General features: G+C 41.7%; 1 protein-coding gene across 1 annotated transcript in view; it reads right to left on the reverse strand.

The window, feature by feature from the left end:
* Positions 1–715: 715 nt before the first annotated feature.
* The window catches only part of ANKFN1 (ankyrin repeat and fibronectin type III domain containing 1), a 178,177-nt gene continuing 154,613 nt past the window's right edge, over positions 716–24,279 (reverse strand). The window contains exons 16-17 of the mRNA XM_044921728.1: positions 16,735–16,948; positions 716–1,518 (exon numbers count right to left, since the gene is read on the reverse strand). Coding sequence (XP_044777663.1) covers positions 716–1,518; positions 16,735–16,948 — 1,017 coding nt within the window. The remainder of the gene's footprint in view (positions 1,519–16,734; positions 16,949–24,279) is intronic.

A 24,279-nucleotide genomic window follows, 5' to 3' on the forward strand; every position in this document is an offset into this window, starting at 1 on the left:
ATTCTTATGTTAATCCCCATACATTACATCATTAGTTTTAGATGAAGTGTTCCATGATTCATTGTTTGTGCATAACACCCAGTGCTCCATGCAGAACGTGCCCTCCTCAATACCCATCACCAGGCTAACCCATCCTCCCTCCCCCTCCCCTCTAGAACCCTCAGTTTGTTTTCCAGAGTCCATCGTCTCTCATGGTTCGTCTACCCCTCCGATTTCCCCCGCTTCATTCTTCCCCTCCCGCTACCTTCTTCTTCTTCTTCTTTTTTTTTTTTTTTTCCCTTAAACTCTTATAAAGGTTTGCAATGGAAGGAAAAACAATGCTAATCTTATTTTCATCTCTAAAACTCCTCCCCATCAATCACAAATTCATGAAAAAGCCCTAAACCCAAAGGTCAGATTACAGAGCCAGCTGCAGAACTGAGGGTGGCTCTTCAGGTAGCCCTGCCTCAGGCACGGGTGCCCCCCAGCAGGTCGGCATGTTTACACCGTTGTGTCTAGGACTCCATGTTGACACAAAAGCTCTTCTATGCCCTGAAATGGGAACAACACTGGCAACTCTCACCTCCACCCAACTCTTTTCTAGAAAAGAGGGCCTTGAACCTGTAACTTTTGGAGTTTTAACATTCAAACCACTTGAAAAGGGATGGGGACACAGTGGGGGCGGGCTGGAGGGTGATGGAAAATGCAAGGACGTGCGGAGAAACAGGAACTCTCCCTAAAGCATGCTGCTGAGTATTTCTGACACCGGAGAGGTGGTCGGACCCTCGGGGCTCATCCCCGGGCCTGTGGGGCTGGGCAGGCCAGAGTGGTCTCCGGGGGGCGGGCTCGAGGCAGCCCAGGGCTTTGCGTCCACCAGGGCCGCGGAGTAGGGCTCCACGTAGATGCGGCGTACCGCAGGCCCCGGGTCCTGGAGGCAGCTCTTCGCCTCCTCAGGGAGGCTCGTGGTGTGGGCTAGAACCAGGCTCCGGGGCCCATCGGGGGTTGGGCCCAGCCGCTCGGTCTCCGCGGGCTCCTGGGCCAGGCCGCAGGCCCCGGACGGGTGCTGCGTGTAAACGCCCTCAGACAGCGACAGCGACAGCGACTGCGTCTGGCTGTGCATGCGCAGCCAGCGGTGGTGGCGGCTGAAGCCGCCGTAGTGCTGGTGCTTGGCTGGCTTCCGCTTTCCCAGGAAGCCCAGCGGCGGCCACGCTCCCGGCGCCATCTTGGCGTGGTTCTTGGATGCGAAGCCGGTGAGTGTCAGGCTGTGGAGGACCTCGGCGCACGAGTGGTCAGGATCTGGCCCCGGGACTCGGCCCCGGGGGTCCTGGCCCGGCCCCAGAGGACTCTTCATGTCATGCACCTGCAGGACGTCGGGGGCGCTGCCACTTAGGCCACTTAGCGCTTGCTGGGCGATGTCGTGTGATGACAGGTACACCAGATCCAGGTCTCGGGGGCTCAGAGCATCACTGGAGTCATAGTCGCTGTCGGTGGGAAGGAAGACTTCTGAGCAGCCTTCTTCATCAGAGCAGGGCTGTGATTCTGCAAAGCCAGAGACCCAGGTTAGAAAAGAGAGAAACTCCAAAAAGTTGAAAATAGAGCTACCATATGATCCAGCAATTGCACTACTGGATATTTACCCCAAAGATACAAAAGTAGGGATCAGAAAGGGTATGTGCACCCCGATGTTTATAGCAGCAATGTCCACAATAGCCAAACTGTGGAAAGAGCCAAGATGTCTATCGACAGATGAATGGATAAAGAAGAGGTGGTATATATATACAATGGAATATTATGCAGCCATCAAAAGGAATGAGATCTTGCCATTTGCAACGACGTGGATGGAACTGGAGGGTATTATGTTGAGCGAAGTAAGTCAAACAGAGAAAGACATGTATCATATGACCTCACTGATATGAGGAATTCTTAATCGCAGAAAACAAACTGAGGGTTGCTGGAGTGGGGGGTGGGGTGGGAGGGAGGGGGTGACTGGGTGATAGACACTGGGGAGGGTATGTGCTCTGGTAAGCGCTGTGAATTGTGCAAGACTGTTGAATCACAGATCTGTACCTCTGAAACAAATAATGCAATATATGTTAAGAAAAAAAAAAAAAGAAGAAGAAGGTAGCAGAAGGGGAAAAATGAAGGGGGGGAAATCGGGGGGTAGACGAACCGTGAGAGACGATGGACTCTGAAAAACAAACTGAGGGTTCTAGAGGGGAGGGGGGTGGGAGGATGGGTTAGCCTGGTGGTGGGTATTGAGGAGGGCACGTTCTGCATGGAGCACTGGGTGTTATGCACAAACAATGAATCATGGAACACTTCATCTAAAACTAATGATGTAATGTATGGTGATTAACATAAGAATAAAAAAATTTAAAAGAGAAGAGAGAAACTCTTAGCTGGGGCCTGCTTCATGGAGGTAAGATCCGTGTGGTTGAGCTCTCCCCACCCTTCTGCCTAGAAGGGCCCTGCGCTTCATTTGACGGTCTCTGTACCTCTTGACGGTAGTCATCATTTTTGAACAAGGGGCCCCATGTTTTGGTTTTGCACAGGGTCCTGTAAATTATGTAGTGGGCCCTGTGCTTAGCTTAAGGGAAAGGAAGGAGAGGGACTTAGACAGGTCCAACCTGGACAATGGCAGAGGGGAATGTGTCCTCATTCCCCATGTGCACTTTTATTATTGGCTGGGCATGTGTAGAGAGGATGAAACAGGAAAGAAAGCTGAATGTTATTCATTTATTCATTTCCTATCCTTATTTCAGAGATGATTTTTGCATTCAGTAAAGTAGCAAGAACTTAAAAGTGGGAGGGAAGAAGAGGTGTCACTATGGGGACTGAAGTCAGGTTAACTGGGTTTCAGAGCCTATAGCTATCCTCCACCTACTTGTTCTGTGATCTTGGGAGAGTTACTTAAGTTCTTTGAGCTTTAGTTTTCTTATCTGTAAACTGGGGATGATAGTAGAACTTCTTACCTAGGATGACTGTAAAATAGAAATTGATTATGTTTATAAACATTTACCCCAGTTGTCAGGTGTTTAAAAAGAAAAAAAAAAAAGCAAAAGTAAGGCCAAAGAAAAAACAAAAACAAGTAAGATGAGAGGCAAAAATAAGCCTCAAAGTGCATATTATAGTGAGCATAAATGAGCCACAAGTTTAGTTCTATAGATATTTGTCATTTAATGCACTAGTTGTTTATCTTTTTCTCCCTCTCAGTCAGGTTGTGCATTTCCGTGGGTCAAGGACTGTCTTAAAAATCCTTTGAATTTCCCACAGAACTCAGCCCAAGGTAGGTACTTGGTAAATATATGCTAATTTTGAAAGCATGTATTTATTTGAAAACATGCGAGTGCTCTTAAAAAGAAAAATTGCTGGGGGCGCCTGGGTGGCACAGTCGTTTAAGAGGTCGACTCTTGGTTTCAACTGAGGCCGTGATACTGGGTTTGTGAGATGGAGCCCAGTGTAGGAGTCCGTGCTCAGCACTAAGTTTGCTCCAGAGTCTCTCTCCCTCTGCTCCTCCGGCTCATGCTCTCTCTCTCACTCTCTCAAATAAATGAAATAAATAAAAAAGAAAATGAAAAATTGCTAATCTACAAATCAGGCAATCTCAATTAAAAAAAAAAAATCTCCGTAGGATTTTTAAGTGGAATTTAGTAAACTTATGTTTAAAGTCATCTGGAAGAGAAAATTTATGAGAACAGCCAACTTTTTTTTTTTTAAAGATACAATAGGGAGGAGCCTGATTTACCAGATATCAAAAAATACTACAGTTTTTTAAAAAAGATTTTATTTATTTATTTGACAGAGAGGTGGGGAGAGAGAGAACAAGCAGGGGGAGGGGCAGAGGGAGAGGGAGAAGCAGGCTCTTCACTAAGCAGGGAGCCCAGTGTGGGGCTTAATCCCAGGACCCTGAGACTATAACCTGAGCGGAAGGCAGATGCTTAAGCGAGTGAGCTACCCGGGCGCCTCCAAAAAATACTACGGAGATTTGATAACTAAAACTTTATAGTATTGGTGTACAAATGGACAGATGGATCTGTAGAACAGAAAAGTCAAGTCTACAAATAGTGGTAATTCTGTGTGATAACATATGGTAAAGATAACATTTCAAAATAGGGGAGTGAAGAGATTATTCAGGATATGGTGTTGGGACAATTGGTTATCCCTTTAGCAAAATAATTAGAGAAAATCCTACCTCATGGTAGGATTATTATTTATCTTTATATAAATATTGTGTAGCTTAAATGTGACAGGCAAGCCCTACAAGTAACAGAAGACAATGTGCTTGTAATTTTAGGGTGGCACAGTCTTTGTAAGCAAGACAAAATCCTAGAAGTCAGAGAAGTGACAAATTTGACTGCATCACAGTTTAATACTTTGTAAACCAAATGATACTATAAACAAAGTAAAAAGGTAAGTGATAGATTGGAAGAAAACAGTAATACTATGTACTACAAAAGATTAATAACCAGAATATATAAATAACTTCTATAAATCCATAAGAAGACAAGCTAAATGGGCAGATGATAATCAGTTTTTCAAAGAATAATTAATACAAATGGCCAATAAACACAATAAAGATGTTCAGCTTAGACAGACTACAATTACTTATTAGGTGGTAATTAGGGAAATGCAAGTTGAAACAACAAGACATGTTTTTGCCCATCAGAATGGCTAAAAATAAGTGTTGGTGATGTGTGGGGAATCAGGGACACTCATAGAATGAAGCTGGGAATATAAACTAGCACAGCTCTTCAGATAGTGTTTTGGTAGACTATATTAAAAATGCACATATCGTTTGTCCCAGCAAGTCCTTTTATAGATATCGGTGTTTGAGAAATTGTCACTCTGTGTACATGGAAGCATTTACAAATTGTTTACCACAGTGTGATTTATAATAGCGAAAATGAGAAAGAATCTTGTGGCTGAGACTGTGTGAAAGGAAGACTTAGAGGCACCAAATTATTAAGAAAAGAAAAATCACTGGAGAAAAGAAAAAATAGCTTACTTGTGAAGTTCTGCAAGGGAGTCCAAATTCAGGACTGGCTTGCTGATTGAAAAATACAACAGGTATTTAAAGTAAAAACCCACAGGATTACAAGGTTATAGTTACATCGTTCATGGTGGAAAATCAGACATGATTATCATAAGAATATTGTAGACTTCAGCGAAAATTTTTGTTTTGTTAGGGAGTTAGTAATTTTACACAAACAGGATTAAGGTTTCTTCTATTTTAGGAAGTAGAACCAGATGTAATCTTTTTTTTTTGCTTGTTTGTTTATTTCAGGGTCAGGGCGTGAAGTGCTTCTTTTCTTAATCTTTTTCCTGACTATGGAAGATGATGTGTGCACTTACTCATTGGCAGGGCAAGATTTCAGGTTTGTTCTCTCACTGCTGGCTGCTACCCAGTATTTATTATCCTTTTTTGGTTACAAATCTTAAATTTTCTTTGAGACAGCAATGCACTCCTGTAAAGGATTTTTTCAGCTTCCCTTGCAGCTAGATATGGCCATATAACTAAGTTCTGGCCAATGAGTTAGAACTGAAAGTACTATATGAAACTTCTGGAAGGCTACATAAGGGGAGCTGGCTTATCTTGGAGGCAGGCCACTTTGTTTTTTTCTCTTCCCTTTCAGTTGCCTTTAACAAGATGTGTTGGCTAGGCACATGAGGCAACCTTGGAAAAAAAGCCATATGCTAGGGTGTTGGAGCTGAAAAATGGAGCGTGGAGTCTGAGGACCATGGAGTCCACATACCAACAATGAATTGTCTGCCTCTGGGCTGCTTTCACACGAGAGAAGGTATCTTGTGTTCATGACACTCTTATTTGGGTTTTCTGTGACATGGATGCAAACTTAATCCTAACTCGTGCACATCTGAATGTCTATTATTAGGAGGATGGTTTAAAAATTTGGGCACATCTGTGTTATGGAATATTGTCCAGCAGCTACAAAGAATGAGATCAACCCATATATTGTTCTTTAAATAATGTTTACTGAAAAGGACTGCCTTTTCTACTTTTCTGAGGTCTACTCTTCTATTCAAGGTTTCCCCCAAACACAACCTTCTTTAAGAAACATTCCCCAACTATCCCAGAAAAAATTTCTCACTTGTCTGCATTTCTCTAACACTTCTTGCTTCTATTATCCTTTGGCACTTAGCCTGTATAGACTTACATTATTAGTTGTCTTTTTTAATGCAAATATAACATCCTGGATTCCTGGTTAGATCAGAGCCCTCTTAGGGCAAATATATTTAATTCATCCATTCATTCAACAATGCAGATTCTGTTTTGCTTGAGCTCCTGCTCCTAACGAAGCACTGTACTTGATGCCCAAGTAAATATAAAATTAATAAGAAATGATCTGTCTCCAGGGAGTTTACTGTTCTAATGGAACGATAGGGCATGTGTGCATCTATGAGACTAGAAGAACAGACATTTTGTAAGAGGAGTTTAGCAAATATGATGCAGGTTTATAGGAAAGAGATCACATTTCATTGGGGCAGAATTGATAAGATACTCTATCATCTCTTACTTATTTATTCCCTCATTCATCTCTATTCTCTGTCTAAATTATTTTATTTCTTCATCCACTTTCAAAAACTGTTTTAGGCAGCTATTAATAATTGATATAAATGATATAAATAAATGATAAGAGGATTAGAAATTAAATAAAGGTTAAATAAAGAAGAAACAGTACAAGTAGTCCTATTTGACTGTAATATGGGACCAGGAAAGGAATTTTGGGAAAATGAGGCTACAAAAGTAAGATGCCAGTGATTGCACTCTAAATTTAAAGAATTTATCCTAGGAAAATTAAGGCTATTTTCATGCAGGACTTGTGCATGAATGTTCATAGCAATTTTATTAGTATTAGCCACAAACCAGAAGCTACCCAAATGTCCTTCAGTGGATGAATTGTTAAACAAGCTGTGTTATATCCATACTATGGAGTACTACTTATCAATAAAAATAAAGAATTCCATTTACGTAACATTCATGACATAATTACAGAGATGAAGAATAGATAGTAGGAGCAAGGGTAGAGATGGGCAGGATGAGTAAGGCAATAAAGGGGGAACAGAGGGAGTTTTGTGGTGATGGTACAGTTGAGTATTTTGGTAATGGGGGTGATTACCCAAGGCTACACCATATGATACAACTGCATAGAGCTATACAAGTGAGCCTGAGTGCTTGTGTGCATGTGCATGCACACGCATACACACATGCACACACAAGTGTATTCATAACTAGTGAAATCTGGATAAGCTCTGTGGATTGTACCAGCTTCTCGGCTGTGATATTGTATAAGAGCTGTGTAAGTTGTTGACGTTGGGGAGGTTGGGGGAAGGGTACATGGGAATTCCTGTACATTTCTTTGCAACTTACTGTTTCTCTAATTATTTCAAAATAAATGTTTGTTAAAAAGGGAATTTAATTTTTTAAAAGGTAGGGCAGAGCCAGAAGAGAGTAGTGAATCCTGGATAAAGAGTTTGTACCTAATTTTGTACCCAATGGGTAGCTACTGAAGAATTTTGAAAAAGTAATTGACGAGTTGAGAGCTGTGATTTAGGATAATTCTGTAGCAGGTAGGATGTAAGATGAACTGGATGAGGAGGAAACAGACAGCAGGGAGGCCAACCAGGAGGCTGAGGTCCAGGCTGTGTTTCTTTTAAATATTTATCTTTTTCAGGTTGTAGGGCCGTGCAAGAGCCGTGGTTATGTGGAGGAAAACAGAAATCCGGGAAAGTTACTCATTCAACGATGTTTACTAAGCACCTGTTTTGTGCTAGGCAGATAGGGTATCTGCTTTTAAGCAGCTCATAGAGAGTGGATTAAAATAAATAAGTCAAAAAATACAAAAGATTAATTTCAGATAGTGCAAAGTTCTATGAAGAAAATGAAACTGGGTTTCAGGTAGAGAGTGACTTGGGACGAAGGTTCTTTTGCTAATGTAGCCAGGGGAGGAATCCCTGTAGAGAAGCGAGTCTAGGTGAGACTTTGAGGATCAGAAGGAACCAGCTATGTGAAAGTTTGAGGGAAGAGTGTCCCAGACAACTTGGAGAAGTGAGTGTCAAGCCCTGAAGTGCCTAGCGGGTTTCAGGGCTTAGTGTCTGAATGGTGGTATCTGCATTAAACTGGAGGGGTTAAATGCAGCAGGGTTAGGCAGTGGATTGGGGCTGGATTGGGCAGTGGAAGAGGTGGTAAATTTAATTTGGGACAGACTGAGCTTGAGGGGTTGGCCAAGATATCCTGGAGGAGATGGAATGAGAGCCTGGTGGGTTGCAAGGCTGAGGGAAGATGTTTGTGGGTAGAGAAGAAGGCACTACCGGAGATGGAACTGTTGAAGATCTAAGAGGGGTAGGCTGATGGACATAACAGGAAGGGGTGATCACTTGTGACCAGTGCTGGCATTGGTTTTTAGTGAAAAAGATCAGAAGGGCATGAGGTAGGGAAGAAGATAGATATAAAGAGATTTTCATGTTTGAAGAAGAGAATTGGATAAAGGCTTGGGCTGAAGGACTTTAATAATCTTAAAACAAGTTTTAGACAGCACTTTTCCTCATCTTTTGTGAGAAAAACTGGGCAATGCAAGTAACAGGGTCTCAGAACTATGGGTTGTTTTTGATGATGGCAGCAACAGGTGTCAATGTGATGAGGAAGAGAGGTTAACTGAAGATTTGAAATTGGGCTGGAAGTAAGATCCAAAGAATTGACTTTAGTTGAGCTTCTCTATCTGATCAGTGTTGTCTATTCAGCTGTCCACATGCATTCGTGTCCACACTAGTAATAACAATACCTGGCATTTTCTTAGTGCTTACTGTGGGCCAGCCATTATGCTAAGTAGTCTAGGTCCTTTATCCTATTTAATGCTTAAAACAGTTCCCATTGTGCAGATAAGAGTATTAAATCTTAGGCTTATTAAATTTTCTAATTCATACATAGCTGATAAGTAGCAGGATAGGAGCTCACATGCAGATTTGTCTCACCCCAAAGACCTGCCATACTGCTATTCACTTTAGCATTTTCATGGCTTTCCATGGAAGGTTCCTGAGGGCTGGGACCTAGTTCATCTAATCTACTTTGTGTGGGACCCACACAGAGTTGTATTAATTAAACGCTTAGTAAGCGCTTCTTGATGTTGCTGCTGCTAGAGAAACAGGTTAGGTTTTGTATTCGTTTCCTATGGCTGCTACAGCAAACCACCACATACTGGGTGGCTTAAAACTATAGAAATGTATTCTCTCACGGCTCTGGAAGCCAGAAGCCTGGAATCGAGGTGTCATAGGGCTGCACTCCCTCTGGAGACTCTGGGGAAGAGTACTTTCTTGCCACCTCCAGCTTCTGGTGGCTGTTGGCATTGCCACTATCTGCTTCTGTCTTCACATGGACTCTTCTGTCTCTGATAAGGACACTTGTCATTGGATTTAGGGGTCACCCTGATAATCCAGGATGATCTCGTCATGAGATCCTTAATTACGTCTGCAAATAAGGTCACATTCACAGGTTATGGGGATTAGGACACGGACATATCATTTTCGGGTCGCCATTCAATCCACTAGAAGTCTGATAGTAAAAATGACTGTAACTACAAGCAACTGCTGAGGAGTTTGTGACACTTTCTTCCTCTTTCCAGCCCACAGTCAGGTCAAGCACTCTGCAAGAGCAGTTTGCACTTGGACCTCTCAGCATACAAATAGTGAGCATTTATTGTTTTCAGGGGCCTAGGGAGTATATGAAGGTGTGCCTCAAATGTCTGACCTTCTGATTTTCAATGGGGAATCACATTTTAAGACTCCCAGGAAGTACCTGTGCTGATTTCCCCAGATACAGTTAGTTGCTTAGTTCTCTTGCCTCTTACGGCATTTTATTTATATCTCTGTTATTGCATTTATTGAGGTTTATTATAAGCTATTCATTTGCATGTTTATCTCCATTATTGAACCATGAACTCCAGAGGGCATGCACTATGTCTTGTTTATCTCTGCCCAGTAAATGTTGAAGAAGTCAGTCAGAGAAGGAATCGATCAGTGAAGGAGTCAAGCAAAGGGGCATGCAGAATCTTCTGTTTCCCAGATCATCTAATCTGAACATGGATAGTAGACCATAAGGATCTCCTAACAAGACTGCGACTTAATCATTGTGTTATTAGCCTCTTGTGCTGTTTCTCTGGTGCATACAAAGCTCTCAGTAAAGTATGTTGAATTGATTGAAACTAAAACAAATACTGAAATCTGGGAGCGTAAAGAGTTGTGAGATTTGATTGCCTCTTAAAAACAATACTGAGAGCAGCCCGGAAGGAGCTAATTTCCTTAATCTGCCATAGAAATTCCTGAAAACAATCACCTAAATCATTTTGCTTTATATTTGGTGATGCTTGACTTAAGAATCAGCCTAATTGTAGGCGAAAGAACAACTGTCTTAAAATCAAATAAACCTGGGCTGAAGTCCTCTCTTGCTTCTTACTGTGTATATGATCTTGAGCAAATCACTTTGCACCTCTGAACCTTTCTTCCTCTATGGCATGTAGGTAATTAAGATGCCTGTCTCCATAGGTGCTGTGGTGATTAAATCAGGTTGTTAGAAATATTTCAAGTGCCATTCTACCCTTAAATATTTAGAGAGTAACTAGAAAATGTACTGCGAGGTGACTCATTAAAATACAAACCAGTAATCAGATAAACTTCAAGATTTTGCTGTCAGAATACTGTTGATAAGAAAGGAGAATAATCATCTCTTGCATGGCGTCTTGTGCTGGTGATGATCTAGTTCAGTCTGTATTTCCCAGCCTAGATTTAACAGTGAATTAGTAAATGATATACCTTCTTTACCATAGCTCCTAAGACCAAGGGAGGTAGGAGATAAATTAAAAGAAGAGCTGGTTATAACTGTCATAACCCAAGGACAGGCAAATGGGCGTGGGTATGGAGGGGTAAATATTATCTTGTAGGTTCATGGACCCACAGTTGGGAAACACTGTTCTAGTGGGAATCTAAATATTTGACTTCCATGGTGGTTGTATTATTTATTATAAGACTTAGTGGAACCTATTGCTTAGAGTGGGATACCCCTCCCAGAACAAGCTGGGAAAATCTCCAGGATGCCAGCCAGGGCACTGAGGAGTTTCCAGGGACTGAGGCCGCTGCCACTCCCTCCCTTCCTGGAAAAGAATGCGAAGTGCAGCTTCCATCCCCAGATCCAGGCCATATGCTCCATTAAGCATGGTGGCACCTTGCCTAGTTGTTATTTTAATAAACCTGGTTGTGCTCCTCAATTTCCCTTAGAAGGCCCACTGGGCAGGCTAGCATTGGTAGAGCCTTGCGTTTCCCCTCTGACTGACCCAGGAGCTGTTTGATGAAAGTTCTGCCCATAGTATTAGTGCTGGCTTAGGAAGCTTGGCTTTCTTGCTATTGTAATGGGTGTTGCAACTCCTGGTCTCTGTGGATCAGGCCAACAACAGCTGAGTAGAGTTGATGTGGATTTTGAGGGCGTTATGTGGAGGTGACATTTCAGAAAAGAATAATTGATTTAAAGCTATTGATTTTCTCTTAAAGGCAGGGGGCATGGCAGGACAGAAAGACAGCAATAATAAGCAGTATTTGCCCTAAAAAAATCTATCTTCGCCTTTTTAATGTACCACTGTCCAAATTTGTATTTTTTGTGTGCTTCACTCACTCTATTTCCAGTGTGTTTAAGTAGAATTTAAATAATTTATAAATGAAGAATTAAATCTCTCATCAGGCCTTGGGTAGAACCTCAGGGGTTTGTTCACCTTCTGATTTCCCAAGAGAAATAACATCTTCAGATTCCTGTTGATTTTTTTTTTTTTGAACTGTTTATTTTATACTATAGTGTTTTTAACATCATCTGGGAAGAGGTTACCAGGAAGATTTACATTTGGAAGATCAGGATAATATTCAGATGCATCTGAAGGAAACAAGCCGGACCCTAGATAAAAAACACCCCCCCCCCCCCCCCCCCCCCCCGTTGCCTCACCCATGCGTCACTAGGAGAAATAGCAGTATCGGAAAACAAAATTGCTGCTGCCTGTGACCACTACCCCACAGAAAAGGAGTGGGAGAGAAAATACCCATGCGATGGACCAAATCGTTCCACCCCATGCCTTGAGTTGCCTTTTCTAGGAGCCAACTTTCCCCCTTGGGTCCTTGGGAGATGCTTAATTTTAATTGACTCAGAGGAGTTCTACTTTGTGTTTGAAAACCACACGGAAATGGGAAGTTAAGTTAAAGAGTTCCACTCCTCCTCCCCTGCCCCTCAACACATGTAGACCCACACAGACAAATCCAAGGTACTCAACAGCCTTAAAACAGAATCTTGGGCTGGCAGTTTTGTGATAGGCTCCTCAGAAGTTAGGTGAACCCTACCCACACAGAATGGAATTGTATTGCAAACTCTGCTCTATGAGCAACTCACTAGGGATGTTCCTCTAAACTGGTTTTTTTTCCTCTTCATAAATGGTTTCCAAATAAAAGTGGCCACACTAGTGCAGAGGAGAGCGTATGCAGGAGCAGATTTCATTGCTCTGAAATGCTTTTGCTTTTGTGAGGGGGTCAGACCACTAAATGTTTCTACCCAGTTTCCCTGTCACTGGGTTCCGTTTTTCATTTGCTTCCCTAACCGTCTTTGTGTTTCACAGCCCATGGAATCTTGGCTTCAGAGAAATAAATGGACCCAAGAGAGAGTTATATTTTAAGGAACAGAATGATGATCGCTCACATTTAGATTAATAATAAAATCCAAACGTAATTGGCCAGATCCTCTCAGTAGAGAGTGTGTGTAACCCATCATCTGGCCAGTATGAGAGTCTGGCACTTCTGTGGCACAGGAGAGGCCACCCTCATACAGCCAAGGGGACCTCCTTAGGACCCTGTGGCCAAGAGAACATTAAATGCTGGGAAAGTTCTGCGAGCAGAGAGGGCAGTTAAGGGCTACGAAGGGGGAAGGAGAATTGAAGAGTTGGTTGTAGACTTATGTAAATTGCGGAACAACAGAGGGAATATCTATCCTGCTTTTAAAAAAAATGCCCTTTCAACCCTAGACCTCTCTAGCTACTGCCCTCCCTCATTCTTCTCTTTCACAGCCAAGATTCTGAAGAGTGTATCCTTACCAGTTCCCTTCCTTTACCTCCCATTTACTCCCTGATCTACTTCTGTTTGGTTTCTATCTCCTTCCCTTCACAAACTGCTATCATCCAGATTACAGATGACTTCCTTGTTGAAAAGAAAACAAACAAAAAACCCAATAGAAACTTTTCAGTTTTATTTAACTTCTCACCATCGTTTGACCTGCTTTAATTTCTGTGACACTATTCTCTTGTTTTTTATCTTCTCCTTCTGATTGTTGTTTCTTGGTCTAAGAAGTCTTGCTGTCCATTCCACAGGGATCTTTCCAGACTCTCCTCTCCTTACTCTAACTTCTCTCTCTAGGGAATCCCAAGCATATTTGGAGCTATATCATTCATACATCAGTAATTCTTAAATCCGTATTATTAGTCCAGTTTTGTTTCCTGAGCTCCATACCCCATAATCCTTTTTCTCTCTTGAATGTTTCTTTTTGTGTGGAATGTCCTAAACTAATTTAAATTCAACATGCCCAACCACCCAAGCTTGTTTCTCCTCTGGTCTAACCTTTTTTTGGTAAATGGCATCATGATATTCAAAGACACTTAAGCCAGAAAACTTGGTATCCCTCTGTTACTAGCTTCATAGTTGATCTCCCTGCTTCCAATATTGTCCCACGGTGGTCTCTTCATACAACAGCCAGATTTGATTTTAAAGAGTAATTCAGATCATACCAGTCCTTGCTTAAAAGTTTCCAATAGCTTTCCATCACAAGTAGAATAAAATCCAAACTACTTACCTTGGCCCTGCCTGATCTAGCCCCTGCCTTTCTCTCTACCCTCTCTCTCACCACTAGCCCCTTTATTCGCTCTGCTCCAATGACTTTGGCTTTCTTTTCATCCCTCACCCACTTCAGGGCCTATTGCTGTTTTATTGCCTGGAATATTCCAACTCCAGATCTTTGCATTACTGGCTCCTTTTTCTGTGGTTGGTTCAAATGTAACCTTCATAGATAGGTCTCTGCTGATCATCCTAGTGAATTCAGCATTCTCCCCGCTCATCTTGATTCCTGTTTTGTAATATACGTTGGAATTTTCACTATATGAAATTATCTTGTTTATGTTTTCATTGTTACTTTTTCTAGAATGTAAGCTCTATGGAAGTGGAAATTTTGTTTTATCACTATATCCCTGTTACTTCAAGGAGTACCTGGAACACAGTGGATAACCAATAAATATATATATATATTTTAATGAAAAGAAAAAGGCTGACTAGTGTCTTTGGATCCTGAGTTCAACCAGACTGCTTACAGTTCCCTGAACTACAATACAGTTGCACACTTTGCTTCCTTTGCCTATAATACTCTCCCCTTTCCTCTTTTTTTGGTTCAACTCCTGCTTATTCTTTAGTACTTTGTCACCCCCTCCAGGAAGCTCTCTTTGATCTTACGAACCTATGGTTAAACATCCAGAAGACTCCATTAGCACCATATACATATCCTCATCGTAGCACATATGTAATTACCATGACATTTTGTGTCATGGCAGGGATGGTATTTTATTCGAATGCCCAGCTCAGTGGGAATCTACAAAAATACACTTGAGAAATTCTACTCAAAGGATTCTTTAAAAAAAGTGTTTGGTAGGTCATAGAATAGTAATGTAAATTAGCTGTCTCTCAAGTTCTTCCATTTGCCAAGTGTTGGTTTTTAGACATTGAGGTTTGTAAAATATAGGAGCATATATAAACTTACTTACAGAAAAGGTTCATATCTCCACTACAGTTTTCTTTTCTTTTTAAAAAAGATTTTATTTACTTATTTGAGAGAGAGAGAAAGAGAGAGCATGAGTGGGGGTGAGGGTAGGGGAGCGGGTGATGGGCAGAGGGAGAGGGAGAAGCAGGCTAGCAGGCTCCAGGGAGCCTGTTGCGAGGCCCCATCCCAGGACTCCGAGATTATGACCTGAGCCAAAGGCAGACATTTAACTGACTGAGCCACCCAGGCGCCACCCACTAAAGTTTTCTATAAGAGTAATAACACTAAATATGATACCTACAATTTATTGTCCATTATATGCCATGTATCTCTGACATACACTGTCTTAACCACAAGTAACTTTTAAAGGTGTAGATATTAATTTTATTTTCTGTACATGGAAGCTGAGACTCAAATATAGTAAGCTGTTCAAGCTCATATGAGTAGTAAAAGAAAGCTGTGATTTTTTTTTTGTTTTCTGTTTTTTTGTGGGTTTTGTTTTGTTTTGTTTTTTACTATAGGAAACAAACTGAGGGTTGCTGGAGGGGAGGTGGGTGTGGGTGTGGGCTAACTGGGTGATGGGCATTAAGGAGGGTATGTGATATGACGAGCACTGGGTGTTATATGCAACTGATGAATTATTGAACACTACATCTGAAACTAATGATGTACTATATGTTGGCTAACTGAATTTAAATAATAGTAATAACAAAAACAAAAGCTGTGATTTGAATCCAGGTCTCTGATTTCTTAGTCCAACATCTTTCTGCTACACCATGCTGCCCCCTATGGGACAAGCCCATATTTCAGAGCTGTTTTTTAAAAATATTAATTATTATTAATGTAAAGCCTACAGAATTGGAGCTCTTACAAGCTATAGAGTCAAGAAAGATGCTTTGAATGCCGTTAATTTAATTGGCTAGAAAACGGCACTAGTCTCAACATGTCCTTGGCAAGAGCATTATATTGCCTTTGAGTAGTATGCTTTCTCTCTGTTTCTAAGCCAAAAAGTCCTTTGTAGAAATCTGTGTTAACCGAGCCATGTTTTTGTTCTTAGCACTTCCATGTAAACTCAAACTCAATTCCCAAGAGTAGAGGTGATGTGCTGGGCATCTCCACAGCTTATCTGTAAGTTGTCTCCTGCTTGTTGTATCCATTATGAGGCCAACCTACTCATTTAGCCTCAGGATCAGGATGCTAGTTTATCCAAGGTTTTTTTTTAAAGATTTTTATTTATTTGTTTAACACAGAGAGAGCACAAGTAGGCAGAGCAGCAGACAGAGGGAGAGGGAGAAGCAGGCTCTCCGCCGAGCAGGGAGCCCGATGTGGGGCTCGATCCCAGGACCCTGGGATCATGACCTGAGCCGAAGGCAGCCGCTTAACGACTGAGCCACCCAGGCGCCCCTATCCAAGGTTTCTTGCTTTCCCATTTTTCACCCCAGGACAGTGGTGCTATGTTGGGTGAGAAGTTTGCCCTGAATTCTTACCCAGGCTAGGATCTGCTTTCTGCCTCTTTCCTGTCAGTCTCTATTTACTAGAGGCTGGGCCTGTTCTCCTTCCTTACTTGGTTTTGGTCAGATTCCCTTGGCTGACTTGGCCCTCGCTTGGCACTGCATCAGTCCCCATTCTGCATTTCTGAAGCCCCGTCATTGCTCTGTGTCCTTTTGTATCTTGGAAACTCAGGCTAGAACTGGACTAAAGCTTCTTCAATCCTAGATGGAGTTGATCTCAGGTTATTGCTCTAATTTCCTGTCCCTCTGCTGTTCTGATTTTATTCCCTCTATGCTTTTAGACTCTTACCATTATGCATTATTTCCTCTTGCTTGCTGTGAACAGTGCCTCAGCATAGAAGAGCTTCATCAGTGGAGACAGGACCAAGAATCTGGTGACTGAAACATAGATCTTTAGATCTTATTGCTTACCACTCACTGCCTTTCTTCTGTGCATCTCTGGGGATGGGGATGGGGATGGAAGACAGTCTATATGTGATGATGTAGAGTTGATCTTCTTGAGGTTCTGCTCATCTGAAGGGTCTATCAGCTTTGTGATGGGTAAGCCACAAACTGGTTGTTTGTATCTTGCATACTGTAGAGCATCCATGATCCATCTCATTTCACGCCAAACTTCATCTATTTGCTTTGGAATGAAATGATAAAAGACTTTAAGTTTATCAAACAGGTATTGAAAATGGTTAAGTTTACTTGAGAGTCCAAGATGATACATTTTCCACTGTACTGGTTTTGAGTAAAATATTTTCAACATAAGCTTGCTAAGCCAGAAAATACCTCTTCTTATAATCTCTTGTGCCTTGTGTATTTTTACCTGAGAGGCTATATCATTTAGTGCAAATAGTGGAAGACCTGAATTCCAGCTGCCCCCCTGTCCTTTTAGCTCTGTAATAACCTTTGGCATGTCACTTGGCCTCTTTGAGCCTCAGTTTGTGAATGTGGACAAAACCCTCCCCTTTTATACCTCACAGGCCTCCTATGATGATTGGGTGAAATGCTGAATTTGACAGTGCTTTGTAAAACTGCAGGGTACATTTCTCACACATATGAAGTGTAACTGATTCTCAGCATAAGATGAAATATTCCTCATTAGGATATTGTGAGGCAGAGATATGATAAAGTCTAAATTTCAGAATACTTGAAGAAAGAAATGTAACTTTAGTTCTTCTATGTGAACTTGAAAAGCAAAGCATTACTGGAATATTTTGCTAAGCAGAGATTCTTGGACCTATTTTAATAGAAAAGAGATAACTTTATATATTAAAGTTTTTACTTTCTTACATATAAAATAAGTGCTTCTAAAGTACAAAATAGCTTAATAGCTTATTCCTAAGTAATTAAAATAACCTTAAATATTTAGGGTACCTCATTCTATATTGTTATCATTTTGGTTTCTGGGTTACCAAAGTGATTTTAACAATATTTTCATTATAAAGTACAATAGTCATTTCTCTGAAGTGTATTAGTGTAAAAGTCACTCATATTTTTGTGTCTACCTCTGTGGATGACAGATATTCTCCCAGATCTTAATAGATACTGGCCATTAACTTGCTGGTTTTTCTGACTCTCCAAGGAGGGGCTGTTTTTTTTTCATGGGACCCTGGAGCTTGTGATAGGCTTTGCATCTAATTTCACTTGGTGGCTTCAGCAAGCCATTAACTTCTTCGGGGCCATTTTACTCAACTGTAAAAAGAGGAGGTTGGATTAGATGATGTCTAAGGTTCCTTTCAGTTCTGACACTTTATGATTTATATTTGAAGAACATTTGGAAAGTTGGTGGCATTCAGCTTCCAGGTAGAAGGTGTCCATTGTATGAATACTGCAAGGTTAAAGTCTGATTATAGAAGTTTTAAAGATAAAGGACTGCCCAGTGTTCTATTTTGTTTTCAAAACACCTTCTTTGGGCCTTAATCTGTACTTAATAGTAATCTTTAAAGAATGGTCACAAACAAACACAGAGTAGAGTCTGAAACTGTGACAGTCTGCCATGTTCGGAGTGACACGCAAGCTAGAGTGAACTAGTGTGGTCAAGAGCCATTTTCCATTGCTTTCTAGTTCTGGATTTGGCAGAGTATTCAGGGCTGGTAATAAAAGCATCTGATTGAGCTTTAGCCTTTATTAGACAGTGAGTTGGGCAGGACATTCAACAGTGGGCAGGTTGTGAGGATGCACTGAGTACTGTAGAGGGAGAAATCTGAAGTTCAGGGGGTAAAGCCAAAGTGGGAATCCCAGAGGAGACTCAGGCAAGTTTTTTTGATGGGATGCTCTCTCAGCTGGCTTTTACTGGTCCTACCTCATGTAGCACTCTGGTCTCAAAGTTATTTTAAAGGCACTACATGACTGTGGACAGCTTTTAGAGTGCTTTCCAAGGACAGGGATTGTGCTTTTCTTTCTTTCGCTCTTGCCTGTGCCAAGAGTAGCTACTCAGTAATGATTGCTTAGCGAATGAATGGATGGATGGATGGTTACATAATTCTTTCGATCTCTACCCTCCCACAGAGTTATTGTGAGTATTAATGTGAGTAGCTGAGTGCACTATATAAACAAACATTGTTATAAAGTTTTCAGTTGTTACAATGACAATCATGATTATTGTATGAGGCTGAATGTGGCCTCCCCAGATATGTCCATGTCCTAATTGCTGGAACTTGTGAATATTTTTTTTAAGGATTTTTATTTATTTATTTAGTTATTTAAGAGAGAGTAAGAGCAAGAGAGCTCACAGAGGGAGAGGGAGAAGCAGACTCGCCACTGAGCAGGGAGAGCCTGAGGCGGGGCTCGATTCCAGGGCCCCAAGATCATGACCCAAGCCACGTGCAGACGCTTAAGTGATTGAGCCCCCCGGGTGCCCTGGAACTTGTGAATATTGCCATATATGATAAATGAGTAAATATTACCTTGTCTGGCAAAAGATGTGATTAAGTTAAGGATTTTGAGAAGGAAGTTTATCTTGGATTATTTGGGTGGACCCTAATTCAATAACAGATGTCCTCATAAAGACATTCTTATAAGAGAGGCAGAGGGAGACCGGCAGACAGAAGAGAAGGCAGTGTGACCACAGAGGCAGAGATGGAAGTGATGTGGCCACAAGTCAAGGAATGCCAGCAGCCACCAGAAACTGGCAGAAGCAGAGAGCAGATTTTCCCCTGGAGCCTCCAGAGGGAGTATGGCCTGACCAATACTTGATTGCAGATTTTCAGTCCCCAGAACTGTGAAAGAATACATTTCTTGTTGTTTTAAGTCACCCAGTTTGTGGTAATTTGTTTCAGCAGCCCTAAGAAACCAATACAATTGTTAATAATAATCTACTTAATTCTCTTTGGATAAGATTATTTCAGCCTTACTGCTGAGGATGGACAGTGAGATTTAGTGTATACATTTTAAAATTATGTGTATAAACAATGTTTACTTCTTATTTTTTCTCTGTGATGAAGTGAAGAAGTATTAGCTGAATAAAAGTTTAAAACATTTGTACAGGGAGGCCTGTGGACTGAATTTAACAGACTTAGCTAAAGGAATGCCTGGGGGGCTCAGTCAGTTAAGCAGCTGCCTTTGGCTCGGGTCATGATCCCAGGGTCCTGGGATCGAGTCCCACGTTGGGCTCCTTGATCAGCAGGGAGCCTGCTTCTCCCTCTCTCTCCCTCTGCTTGTGCTCTCTGTCAAATAAATGAAATCTTTAAAAAAAACAAAAACAAAAACAAAACAGACTTAGCTAAGTAGCCCTAAAAGAAGTACAATTTTCACCCATTTTACCTTATACTGTTGATCTAAAAATAACTGACAACATAATCCCCCTGATTTTAAGGTCCAAATTCAGCTTCTAAAGACTTGCTGACACGTTTTTAAAAAGAAAGACCATGAACTCCCTAGGTCTGTTGGTTGAAAGTTCTGTATCCATTTCTCACCCTGCCCTTTAAAATTTTTGGTTTTCATCCCATAAATTACACTCTTTCTCTGTACTCAGGCAAGATAATATTTTTATTAAAATGTAAAGGTGATTGGTTTTCTCACAGCACAGTTACAAGGTGCTTGAGGGGATGATAGATTGGCTATATTTAATGAGCTGTGTTTCTATTACAGCTTAGGAGCATTTGAAGCATTACAGTATATAAATTATAGCCTAATTGCCCTTTAGGCTTTAGCAGCTCAAAATATGCCAAGCTCCAAGTCTCTACACTTTGACATTTCTGCTGTGTGTGCTGTCTATAAAACCTGTATACCTTATCTATGATTTTCTACACCTCCCCTGGTCCAGGCCCTCCCTTATTCTGGCTGCACTCCATGGCTTCTTTTCCTCACTGTATTTACATAGACTCCCTTGCTCTTTACAATGTTTGGTTTGTGTAGTGACTTCAACACTGTCTTAGATCTGGAATCATACAAATGCTCTCACGGCTGGCGGTTGCCTCTGCAGGTTATGGTGTGTGGTGGGCTGAGCTGTGAATGCCAAGGGGTGAGTGGCTGCAGCTGGTTTTCATTCTGAGTGAGAGAGAGATTGAGAAGCCCAACATAGATAAGGGGAGAAATGATATTGCATTATCTCTAGTCAGTGAAGTTATTTATCCATGTTGGATGGAGCAAAGCAGTCCACTGAAGGCTGTGGGTACAGGGAGATGGTCAGGGTTTACCCAGCTAAGAAGTGATTTTTTGAACCCTTTGGGAATTGGCTTTTATCCAAGTCTATGTGTACCTGGCTGGCTAGAAGGAGAGTATGTAGAAGGGGCTCTCAAGTTACCTGCTTTGGGAGACCAGAGCAGGCTGGAACTTTGAGGAATTGCTGGGCTGGCTTGCCTTTATCCAGCCCAATTAATGGTGTGATGAAAGGGAAGAGAGAAAAAGGCAGTGGAGCCCTAGGCTAGGTAAAAAAGAAGGGAGGGGGCAAGGAGTAAGAATGGGAGTAAGGGAGTAAGAATGGAGCCAGGAACTCCTGAGGGGTCTGAGACTGAGAAAGACTGAAGAAAGTCAGCTTTCTCACTGGATGGCCATACTGGATTCAGGGAAGGCTTACGAGGAATAAAGCAGAAACAGAACGTAAGGCATGGTTAGAGAAGTGCTTCTCTAAAAATTATTTATGGATGTTAAAGATGTCATGAAATATTAGAGCCACCCAGGTCCTTCAAAGTCATCTAGTCCAACCCTTTCATTTTATATATGAGAAAATTGGGGCCCTGGAGGTCAAATGAATTGTCCATTACTCCAAGGTCTGTCAATAGAACTCAGGACTAAAAAATGTATGCTGATTGATTTCTCGTCATTGTTCTCTTTCTAATGCTCCAACTGCCCATTATATTGGGTACAAAAGATAAGCCAGTCTTTCATATTCTCTTGCCTCATTTTTCCCTTTCCCACCCCTTCCCCATATCGACGTTCCACTTTTACCGGAAATGAAATAAATGCCGTGAATGTCTGAATTTTTAAATACCACATTCTCAGGTCAAGAGAGCAATTAATTTCGTAAGAGGTTTATTTCTTTAGTCTGAGAGATCATCTAAGATATCTCATTTACAGAGTGGGAGAAGTAGGGTAAGATTTGTTTGCTCACTACTTTGCAGGTATATTATAATATCTTCTTCCTGAGTACTAAGTAAATTCCATATCTTATATATCCATGTTTCAGAGCGTTTTTCCTCCTTATTAATGAATGAATAAATGAATACATAATTTACTGCATATTTACTATGTGCAGGCAGTTGTTGAATTCTCAGTAACACTATGAGCTAGTAGTACTATTACCTTCCCTATTTTACAGGTTAGGAGGTTGGGATTTATTTTATTTTTATTTTTTTTAAAGATTTTATTTATTTGTCAGAGAGAGAGAGAGCACAAGGAGGGGGAGCGGCAGGCTCCCCATTGAGCAAGGAGCCCAACGCAGGACTCAATTGCAGGATGCCGGGATGCCTGAGCCGAAGGCAGACGCTTAACTGACTGAGCCACCCAGGCATCCCAGGAGGTTGGGATTAAGAGAAATTTATATGCTCAAAGCTCAAAGCATTCCTTGCCTAGATGATTGTAATAGCTTCATCTTTGATTTCCCTGCTTTTGGTCTTCTCTTTAAATCCAGGAATGATATGCAAATTATCTAGTGAATGTAGCCAATGAGAATGAGTGCTTACTATAAACAACCAGTATGGCCATACCACTGCAAAGGACTATCCCCCAGCTTGAATCTATGCTAAATAGCTATGAGGGGCTATAACTTACTTTCTTTAAGACTTTGGCCAGGTCCCTATTGCCTACAGAATAAAGTGCAAATTTCTTACCATAGCCTTTAATAAAGCCCTTGTGATCTGATCTCATTGCTACTTTCATTCTTGCCTGCTTTCTCACTACCTTCACTTAATTTATGCCCCAACCAATCTTGACTACTCATCATTCCCCAAATACGGACTGCTTTTCTGCTCTTTCTGCCTTATCTGTTTATACTTTTTCTTTGAATGCCCCCCAATCTATTTTTCCTTACTATATAGTCTAATTTATCCCTCTGTGCCGAGCTTGGATATCAGTTACATCCTCTATGGCAACTTTTCTTATACCCACATATGTAAGTAAATTTTTACTCCTTTGTGTTGACACAAATTTTTTTTTTTGGGGGGGTACTTCTCTTTTGGCACCTAACTCATTTTACAAATAGTATTTATACACATTTCTTGTCTATCCTACTGGATTTTAAACTCTTTATGGTCAGGGACTGTATCTAATTCAACTTTGTACGTGTCTTTCAGTGCCTGACATCTGGGTATTCAACAAATGTTTACCAAATTGAACTGAATATATACCATAGTGATATTTATCATGGGCTATTGCTGTTATATTCATTTTGTAAGTTGGGTAATACAGGCAGAAAGATCATAAGATTTGTCCAAGGGACTGAGAGGCAATTTCAGATGATATCCAAATTGTCTTGATGACTAGTCAGTGCCCCTGTCACAAGAATCTGAGGTGCCATCTTAAGGCTTTTCTAGATAAGACCATAGATAGGGAACACATTTTCCAGCCCCTGTAGCCACACATTAAAATGTCAGCTCTGCCAGAAAGGAGTCTAAAACATGAGGACTCTTAAGTCCAACTGGATTTGGGTTAACATAACTCTGGGATATTGAGTTAATTAATACAACTTTTCTTTCTGTTAGAATTATCAGTGGGCTACCAGGTAATAATAGATTACTAGTTCTTCTGGCAGTGATTTTTCTCTCCAATATGGGAAGCCACTGCTACCTACCATAGTGACCGATACAAGTCTTAGTAATGCTGTGATTTATATGTAGCTTCTTCTTAAGCCTTTGTTTAAAAACTCACGTCTTATAGGGGCGGAGCAAGATGGCGGAGGAGTAGGAGACCTGGATTTCGTCTCCTCTCAGGAATTCAGCTGGACAGGGATCAAACCATTCTGAACACCTACAAACCCAACAGGAGATCGAAGAAAGGAATAGCAACAACTCTCTGAACAGAAAAGCGACCACTTTCTGGAAGGTAGGACGTGTGGAGAAGTGAATCCGAGGCGATATTCGGGAGGATAGACGGCGGGGGAGGGGCCTCCGGCGGCCGCTTCTGGCAAGTGATAGAGCCGCGGAGCACAAAATCGGAACTTTTAAAAGTCTGCTCCGCTGAGGGACGTCACTCTGGTGGCTAAGCGGGGGGTGGAACCCTCCGGGACAGTGTGGTCTCAGGACCCACGGGTCACAGAAAGACTGGGGGTGCCTGAGTGTGGCAGAGCTCCCAGGTATTGGAGCAGGGAAGCCGGCTGCAGAGGCGGAGCCCAGGCGCGGGCTCTCAGCTCGGGGTTGCCATAAACTGTGATCCGCGGCACAGTCAGGCCACTGCTCCTCCAGCAGGGACCCAACAAGCGGCAGATCCGGGGAGACTCACCTTCCTCCCCCCGGAGGAGCTGCGTGGGAGTGCACCGCAGGGATCGGCTGGGTTTGGAGACTCCACCCGGGGTCGGGTGCCAGAGATAGAAAC

The sequence above is a fragment of the Neomonachus schauinslandi genome, chromosome 15 (assembly GCF_002201575.2).
Source record: "Neomonachus schauinslandi chromosome 15, ASM220157v2, whole genome shotgun sequence".
Lineage (NCBI taxonomy): Eukaryota > Metazoa > Chordata > Mammalia > Carnivora > Phocidae > Neomonachus > Neomonachus schauinslandi.